Source organism: Budorcas taxicolor, chromosome X (assembly GCF_023091745.1).
Source record: "Budorcas taxicolor isolate Tak-1 chromosome X, Takin1.1, whole genome shotgun sequence".
NCBI lineage: Eukaryota > Metazoa > Chordata > Mammalia > Artiodactyla > Bovidae > Budorcas > Budorcas taxicolor.
Window position 1 is genome coordinate 13,699,830 of NC_068935.1, and position 8,452 is coordinate 13,708,281.

At 43.3% G+C, this 8,452-nt stretch overlaps 1 protein-coding gene across 1 annotated transcript; it reads right to left on the bottom strand.

The window, feature by feature from the left end:
- Window positions 1-2,960: 2,960 nt before the first annotated feature.
- LOC128070136 (histone H2B-like) lies at window positions 2,961-3,467 on the bottom strand. The gene has a single exon (XM_052663440.1). The coding sequence runs from the start codon at window positions 3,465-3,467 to the stop codon at window positions 2,961-2,963; it is 507 nt and encodes a 168-aa protein (XP_052519400.1).
- Between the last annotated feature and the right edge of the window lie 4,985 nt (window positions 3,468-8,452).

An 8,452-nucleotide genomic window follows, 5' to 3' on the forward strand; every position in this document is an offset into this window, starting at 1 on the left:
GCACTCCATAGTACACTTTGGGAGAATGAGAATAAACTGGGAAATGAAATTGCTAGGAAAATAATTCAGAACTTACCAAACTCTGTCATGACTGACCTAGAGGAACTACTACAGCTGGAGGCAAGAGGTTGGAATTTTGTAGATCCTCCTAGCTTTTCTCTCATTGTTTTGCTGAGAATCAAATCCTTCACAGATTTTTACATCCAATAACAGTGGTACTGATAAATTCTTCTCAACTCTAAATTTTTTAATGGATATATTCATGAGTTGCAATATTATATTTGTTCAGGTTTACAACATAGTGCTTCAGTTGTTTTATATATTATACTCTGTTTACATTTATTATTAGATAATTGGTATATTTCTCTGTGCTGTACAGCATATCCTTGTTGCTTAACGTTCAAAATGAATAGTTTAAAATATAATGAAATATTAAGTTCTAATGAAAAGCTTTGTAAATTACAAAGGACTGAAATCGCAGAGTGCTTTCTCTCTCTCCAAGGATGTAGTAATCTTGAAATCAATCTTTTAAAAAAGAAATAGGAGAATAGAATTATGGACAGAGGGAAAGGGGAGGAGAGAGTGAGATGCAAAGAAAGAGTAACATGGAAATTTACATTACCATATGTAAAATAGATGGCCAATTTGAATTTGCTGGATGGCTCAGGAAACTCAAACCGGGGCTCTGTATCAACCTAGAGGGGTGGGATGAGGAGGGAGTTCCAAAAGGGAGGGGATATATGTATACCCTAGGCTGATTTATGTTGAGGTTTGACAGAAAACAGCAGAATTCTGTAAAGCAATAATCCTTCAATAAAAAATTAATTAATTAAAAAAACATATCTCAAAACAAACAAAAATAAAAGGAATAGGAAAATCACCAACTACTTTGAAATTCAGCAATATACTTTTAGAAATAAAAATGTCAGTGCACCAAGAAGAAAACACAATGCACATTAAATTCAGTAAATACTATCATAAGCAATAGCAGTCAAGTACTTGAGGTAGAAGAAGGAGTCATCTCATTTCTCTTAACTGCTGAACATCCTCCTCCTTATTTTGATGCAAGGAGCTAGAGGCATGTCCCACACCAAGAAATGGATGCATGCATGTGAGCTAAGTCTGTTCAGTTGTGTCCCACTCTTCGTGGCCCTATGAACTGTGGCCCAATAGGCTCCTCTGTCCCTGGGAATTATCCAGGAAAGAATACTGGAGTGGGTTTCCATGCCCTCCTCCAGGGAACCTTCTCCATCTAGGGACAGAACCTGGGTCTCCTGTGTCTCCTGCATTGCAGGCAGGTTCTTTACTACCGGCACCACCTGGGAAGACCCAAGAAATGGATGCGTGCATGCTAAGCCGCTTCAGTCGTGTCTGACTCTTTGAGACCCTATGGATTGTAACCCGCTAGGCTCCTCCGTCCATGGGCCCTTCCAGCAAGAATACTGGAGTGGGTTGCCATGCCTTTCTCCAGGGCATCTTCCCACTCCAGGGATTGAATCCATGGCTCTTCGTTTCCCACAGAAGAAGGCAGGTTCTTTACCACTAGCACCACCTGGGAAGCCCCAAGAAATGGATGCCTGTACTTCAGTCGCCATGGTTAAAAGCAGGTGCTTGAATGGAAAAACATCAGGGAAACTATCACCCCATGTTCCCTCTCCATCTTTAGGCTGAGTGTCACAGGAAGGTTGTTATTTGTTCATCTCTCCTCCCTCCACCATACGTTTGGCCAATTGCTTTGGCTCATGGGCTACCAGTCCCTCATTGGCTGCTACTGTGGAGACTGCGGCTACATTCTCTGTCACTGGACTCTCCCATCATCCCTGCAAGTTTGCAATTCAGTCAGGATTTTTGTTTTCTTTCTTTCTTTTTTTTTTTTTAAAGCAAAATGTTCTGGGTTGCAAACAAAAAATAAGATCAGAGAAATCTGGATAATTTAATTTCAAAAGATATGCTGCTTGATTCCAGAAATTTAGAATTTTCTTATTTTACACTGTGTTTGAGTCCTACTTTACACATGGAAGTGAATTGGGATTGAAGGAATAGAATGTGATTTTTATATCTGCTACTGCTGGTGCAGTGGTCAAGAATCTGACTGCCAATGCAGGAGACGAAAGAGACACAGCTTCTATCCCTTGGTCAGAAAGATCCCCTGGAGTAGGAAATGACAACCCAATTCAGTATTCTTGCTTGGAAAATTTCAAGGAGATAGAAGCCCAGCGGGCTCCTGTCCATGGGGTCAGAAAGAGTCGGACATGACAGTGACTGAGCACATACACACACACACACACACACACACACACACACACACACACACACGCATACACACACACACACATACACACACACACACACACACTGCTCTTTGTGAGCCTGCATGCTACCTTGCTTCAGTGGTGTTCGACCCTTTGCAGACCCTATGAACTGTAGCCCACCAGGCTCCTCCCTCCATGGGATTCTCCAGGAAAGAATACTGGAGAGGGTTGCCATGCCCTCCTCCCGGGGATCTTTATGACCCAGGGATGGACCCTGCCTCTCCTGCGACTCCTGCATTGCAGGCGGATTCGTTACTGCTGAGCCACCCGGGGAAGACCACACTGGTTTTTATCGGTTGCTATACTCATATAAAAATCTCTGGATGATACCTAAATATAGATGGGAGAATGAAAATGGGAAAGGCCAATGAAACTTTTAGGGAAAGAATTTTGACCATAAAGATCCCTAAAATGACTGAGAAAGCACGAATAGAAATAACCATTTAGGAAAGTGACGAGTTGCAACATGTTAAGAAAAAATGACACGATTTTCCATCGAACAAATGACACAACCGACACATATTGAAGCAAAGTTAATGAGGTTTTTAATGTTTTCTTTGGGGTAGAAATGTTTTAAAGATTAAATGTAGGGCCTAAGGGGAGAACCCTTAAGTCTGGTTTGCAATGGTCAGACAGTCCTGAAGCAGTTCATCCGGAGAGGTGGTATCTGATGACCGACTTGGTGCCCTCGGACGTGGCATACTTGCCGAGCTCCCCAGGCAACAGAAGACGCACAGCTGTCTCGATGTCTTCGGTCATGATGGTGCAGCGCTTGTTGCTGTGGGCCAGACGCCCGGCCTCTTCGGCAATCCGCTCGAACATATCTTTCACAAACGAATCCAGGACGTTCACGGACTCACGGGAAAGACTCAGGCCTGTGTGTACTTGCTTCAGCACCCGAGGGAAATAGGTAGCAAAGCTGGAGAAATTGCCCTGACGGCAGCGGCGGCGACGGCAACGGCAACGGCGGCCCTTAGCTGTCTTCTGCTTTGCCTTTTTTGGTTCCGCATCATACGGCTCTGGTTTCGAGGTCTCTGCTTTCGCCATCTCCGTTTCAGAGGGCTCAGCTTCGGAGGTGCTGGTGTCTATGATGATCACGTCTTCCTCATGGCTGTCAGAGGATGGTTCCAACACGGCAGAGCCACCATTCTCCATAGCGCAGCCCAGAAGAACAGTGAGGCCGTTGAAGGCCGTTGGCCGAATTTATAGGCCCCGCTTTCCCTGACGTCACAGACACTGTCCATATCTGATTGGATGCAAGGCAGTGAGGCCTGTTACTATGGCAGCTCATGTCACGTGACACTGGATGTCCCGCCTCTCAACTCTTGCCCTGCCCCTCCCCCATGTTTAACCCCCGGTCAGCCCATCTCCCCTGGTGGCTCTGATGGTAAAGTGTCTGTCTACAATGCGGGATACCTGGGTTGGATCCCTGGGTTGGGAAGATCCCATGGAGAAGGAAGTGGCAACCCACTCCAGTACCACTGCCTAGAAAATCCCATGGACGGAGGAGCCTGGTGTCCATGGGGTGGCAAAGAGTCGGACATGACTGAGTGACTTCACTTTCACTTTCAGCCAAACTCAGTGAAAGTCACCTAATTTGGAAAATGAAATAATCAGTTAAAGCTTCCTGAGAGAGTATGACAGTCCTCCATAGCTCCAGCTCTTTCAGGCATCAGAGTGACTCAGGTCACTTGGTGGACATTTTACTCCAACACAGAATCTTCTCCTGGCTGACCTACAGTGGCATGAGCAGAATGTCCTGGCTTCCTCAGCAGAGTGCTCCTGAAAATCATAGGAATGAAATGAACAGCTATTATCTCCAGAATTTATAAAAACCAATGATCAGTATCTAGAGAATGACAAAATCCCATTTTCCAAACAGAACACAAAGAGAAATAGGAATACTTACACATACACACTAAAAATATGTAACATTTTGCAAATTATAAATTGTTGTCTTAAACCTTATTTAGGTCCCCCAAATACCACACATACTGGAATTGATTAATGATTTGTAGTGGTTATTTCTCAAAACATGATCACTCTTATTGCTGAAAAGCCACTAGGGTGAGAGAAAACGAATAAAAAGAGAGAGAAATAAAACACCTAGAAATAAACGTACCGAAAGAGAAAGTGAAGAGGAACTAAAAAGCCTCTTGATGAAAGTGAAAGGAGAGAGTGAAAAAGTTGGCTTAAAGCTCAACATTCAGAAAATGAAGATCATGGCATCCGATCCCATCACTTCATGGGAAACAGATGGGGAAACAGTGGAAACAGTGTCAGACTTTAGTTTTGGGGGCCCCAAAAATCACTGCAGATGGTGTCTGCAGCCATGAAGTTAAAAGACGCTTACTTCTTGGAAGGAGAGTTATGACCAACCTAGATAGCATATTCCAAAGCCGAGACATTACTTTGCCAACAAAGGTCCATCTAGTCAAGGCTATGGTTTTTCCGGTGGTCATGTGTGGATGTGAGAGTTGGACTATAAAGAAAGCTGAGCACCATAAAATTGATGGTTTTGAACTGTGGTGTTGGAGAAGACTCTTGAGAGTCCCTTGGACTGCAAGGAGATCCAACCAGTCCATTCTGAAGGAGATCAGCCCTGGGATTTCTTTGGAAGGAATGATGCTAAAGCTGTAACTCCAGTACTTTGGCCACCTCATGCGAAGAGTTGACTCATTGGAAAAGACTCTGATTCTGGGCGGGATTGGGGGCAGGAGGAGAAGGGGACGACAGAGGATGAGATGGCTGGATGGCATCACGGACTCGATGGACGTGAGTCTGAGTGAACTCCGGGAGTTGGTGATGGACGGGGAGGCCTGGCGTGCTGCGATTCATGGGGTCGCAAAGAGTCGGACACGACTGAGTGACTGAACTGAGAACTCGTGTACAAAATGCTAGTGATTAGGTCAATTAAACACATTCATTTGTTGTCTCATCCTTGTGGAGGCTCTAAGTCCAAATCAAAGTTTCATCTGAGTTGGATCTTATGCAAGGTGTGAATGCATAAGGGGCCTTCACTCCTGGCCACGTTCTTAGCCTTGTAAATAGCTGAAATCTCCCCATACCTCCCCACATTTTCTTCCCTATATGTATGTATCTATGTCTGATTTTCTCTTTTCCAGTTCAGTTCAGTTCATTTCAGTTGCTCAGTCATGTCCGACTCTTTGAGACCCCATGAAACCCAGCACGCCAGTCCACCCTGTCCATCACCAACTCCCGGAGTCCATCCAAACACATGTCCATTGTGTCGGTGATGCCATCCAACCATCTCATCCTCTGTCGTCCTCTTCTCCTCCCGCCCTTAATCTTTCCCAACACCAGGGTCTTTTCCAATGAGTCAGCTCTCCGCATCAGGTGACCAAAGTATTGGAGTTTCAGCTTCAACATCAGTTCCTCCAATGATCACCCAAGACTGATCTCCTCTAGGATGGACTAGTTGGATCTCCTTGCAGTCCAAGGGACTCTCACGGGTCTTCTCCAACACCACAGTTCAAAAGCATCAATTCTTCGGTGCTCAGCTTTCTTTATAGTCCAACTCTCTCATCCATACATGACCACTGGAAAAATCATAGCCTTGATTAGCCGGACCTTTGTTGGCAAAGTAATGTCTCTGCTTTGGAATATGCTATCTAGGTTGGTCATAACTTTCCTTCCAAGGAGCAAGCGTCTTTTAATTTCATGGTTGCAGTCACCATCTGCAGTGATTTTGGATCCCAGAAAGGTAAAGTCAGCCACTGTTTCCGCTGTTTTCCCATCTATTTCCCATGAAGTGATGGGACTGGATGCCATGATCTTCATTTTCTGAATGTTGAACTTTAAGCCAACATTTTCTCTCTCCTCTTTCACTTTCATCAAGAGACTTTTTCCCTTTTTATGTGGATATAGCTCATTTGGATTAAGACCTGTTCTAATGAACATATTTTAACTTGATTACTTGGTAAATACTCTATCTCCAAATATGATCACATATGAGTATGAGTGTTTATGGCGCAGATACATTAAGTTTAGAGGCACAAAATCAACCCAGAAGAGATGTGCATTTTGAACTAATTGTGGGCATATCTCCTGCCTCTTCCATCTTATTAAGAGAACACTGATGACCACTTATGAGTAACAAGGTGGCCCCACCACAGTCATTTTCACAATTCTGTGACTGTTCAGTAATTTCATTTTAATATTTGATTTCTTCTTCCCTCTGTGAGGGAGAAGATTTTCTGTCATTCGCAACTGGTACAAAGTATTCTTTACACCTACATTTGTAATTCTTTCCTAATGTATAGGATATAAGAGCCTGTAAAGTACACCACTCTCAGCCAAACACTGAGATAAAATCCTGAGAATCCACGAAATCGAACTTTTCCTGAGCCCTTCAGGAAAGGGACAGGACTCTACAGGACTGGAAAAACAGAAGATTTTCTTTAAACTGGGAGAACCTCATGAGATAAAGAAAAAGAATTGAGGTCCTCATTTCACGCCAGTCAGAATGGCTGCTATCCAAAAGTCTACAAGCAATAAATGCTAGAGAGGGTGTGGAGAAAAGGGAACCCTCTTACACTGTTGGTGGGAATGCAAACTAGTACAGCCACTATGGAGAACAGTGTGGAGGTTCCTTAAAAAACTGGAGATGAAATTGCCCTATGACCCAGCAATCCCACTGCTGGGCATACACACCAAGGAAGCCAGAATTGAAAGAGACACGTGTACCCCAGTGTTCATCGCAGCGCTGTTTACAATAGCCAGGACATGGAAACAACCTAGATGTCCACTGGCAGATGAATGGATAAGAAAGCTGTGGTACATATACACAATTACTCACCCATTGCAAAGAATGCATTTGACTCAGTTCTAATGAGGTGGATGAAATTGGACCCTTTTATACAGAGTGAATTAAGTCAGAATGAAAAATACCAATACAGTTTACTAACGCATATATATGGGATTTAGAAAGATGGTAACGATGACCCTATATGTGAGACAGCAAAAGAGACACAAATGTGTGGAACAGTCTTTTGGACTCTGTGGGAGAAGGCGAGGGTAGGATGATTTGAGAGACTAGCATTGAATCATGTATATTATCATATGTGAAACAGATCCCCAGTCCAGGTTCGATGCATGAGACAGGGTGCTCAGGGCTGGTGCACTGGGATGACCCAGAGGGATGGGATGGGGATGCAGGTGGGAGGGGGGTTCAGGATGGGGAACACATGTACACCCATGGCTGATTCATGTCAATGAATGGCAAAACGCACTACAATATTGTAATTAGCCTCCAATTAAAAAAAAAAAAAAGAATTTGGCAATAAGCCCCCTCATGAAACTCATTTCTTAGTATTATTCTGTAATGTTGAAAATTAAATTGAAGGAATTTGAAGAGGAAAAAAAGATCTTACTCTGCAACCTAAATTAAAATCAACCATGAAATCCAGTGCATAACTTATTGTTGCAGCAACTAGAAATTGGAGTATCCGCTGGTAAAAAAAAAATTGAGAAGTGTACAGGTGACTTCTAGGAGAAACAAGTGTGAAATTTTCAAGTTCAAAAGTGTGAACTTTTCAAGTCACACTTTGAAAAGAGTGACTTCAGAAAATGCCTTGATGTCTATGTTGCTAATAGTTGCTGCTTCCAAACATCAGTTTTTCTTCCTATGAATCAGAAATGCATTAGCAAACTGGGTTTAGAAAAGGCAAGGAACCAGAGATCAAATTGCCAACATGTGTTGGATCATCGAAAAAGTAAGAGAGGTCCAGAAAAATATCTAATTTTGCTTTATTGAGGATGCCAAAGCCTTTGACTGTGTGGATCACAGCAGACTGTGGAGAATTCTTCAAGGCATGGAAATACCAGACCCCCTTGTCTGCCTCCTGAGAAATCTGTATGCAGGTGAAGAAGCAACAAATAGAAAAGGACATGGAACAACAGACAGATTCCAAATCGGGAAAGGAGTATATCAAGGCTGTGTAGTGTCACCCTGCTTATTTAACTTATATGCAGAGTACATCATGCAAAATGCTGGACTAGATGAAGCACAAGCTGGAATCAAGACTGCCGGGAGAAATATCAATGAACTCAGATATGCAGATGACACCATCCTTATGGCAGAAAACGAAGAGGAAGTAAGAGCCTCTTGATGAAAGTGA

Bases quoted from the DNA above. Each gene is read 5' to 3' on its own strand.
- LOC128070136 (XM_052663440.1), bottom strand. From the start codon at position 3,467: ATGGAGAATGGTGGCTCTGCCGTGTTGGAACCATCCTCTGACAGCCAT.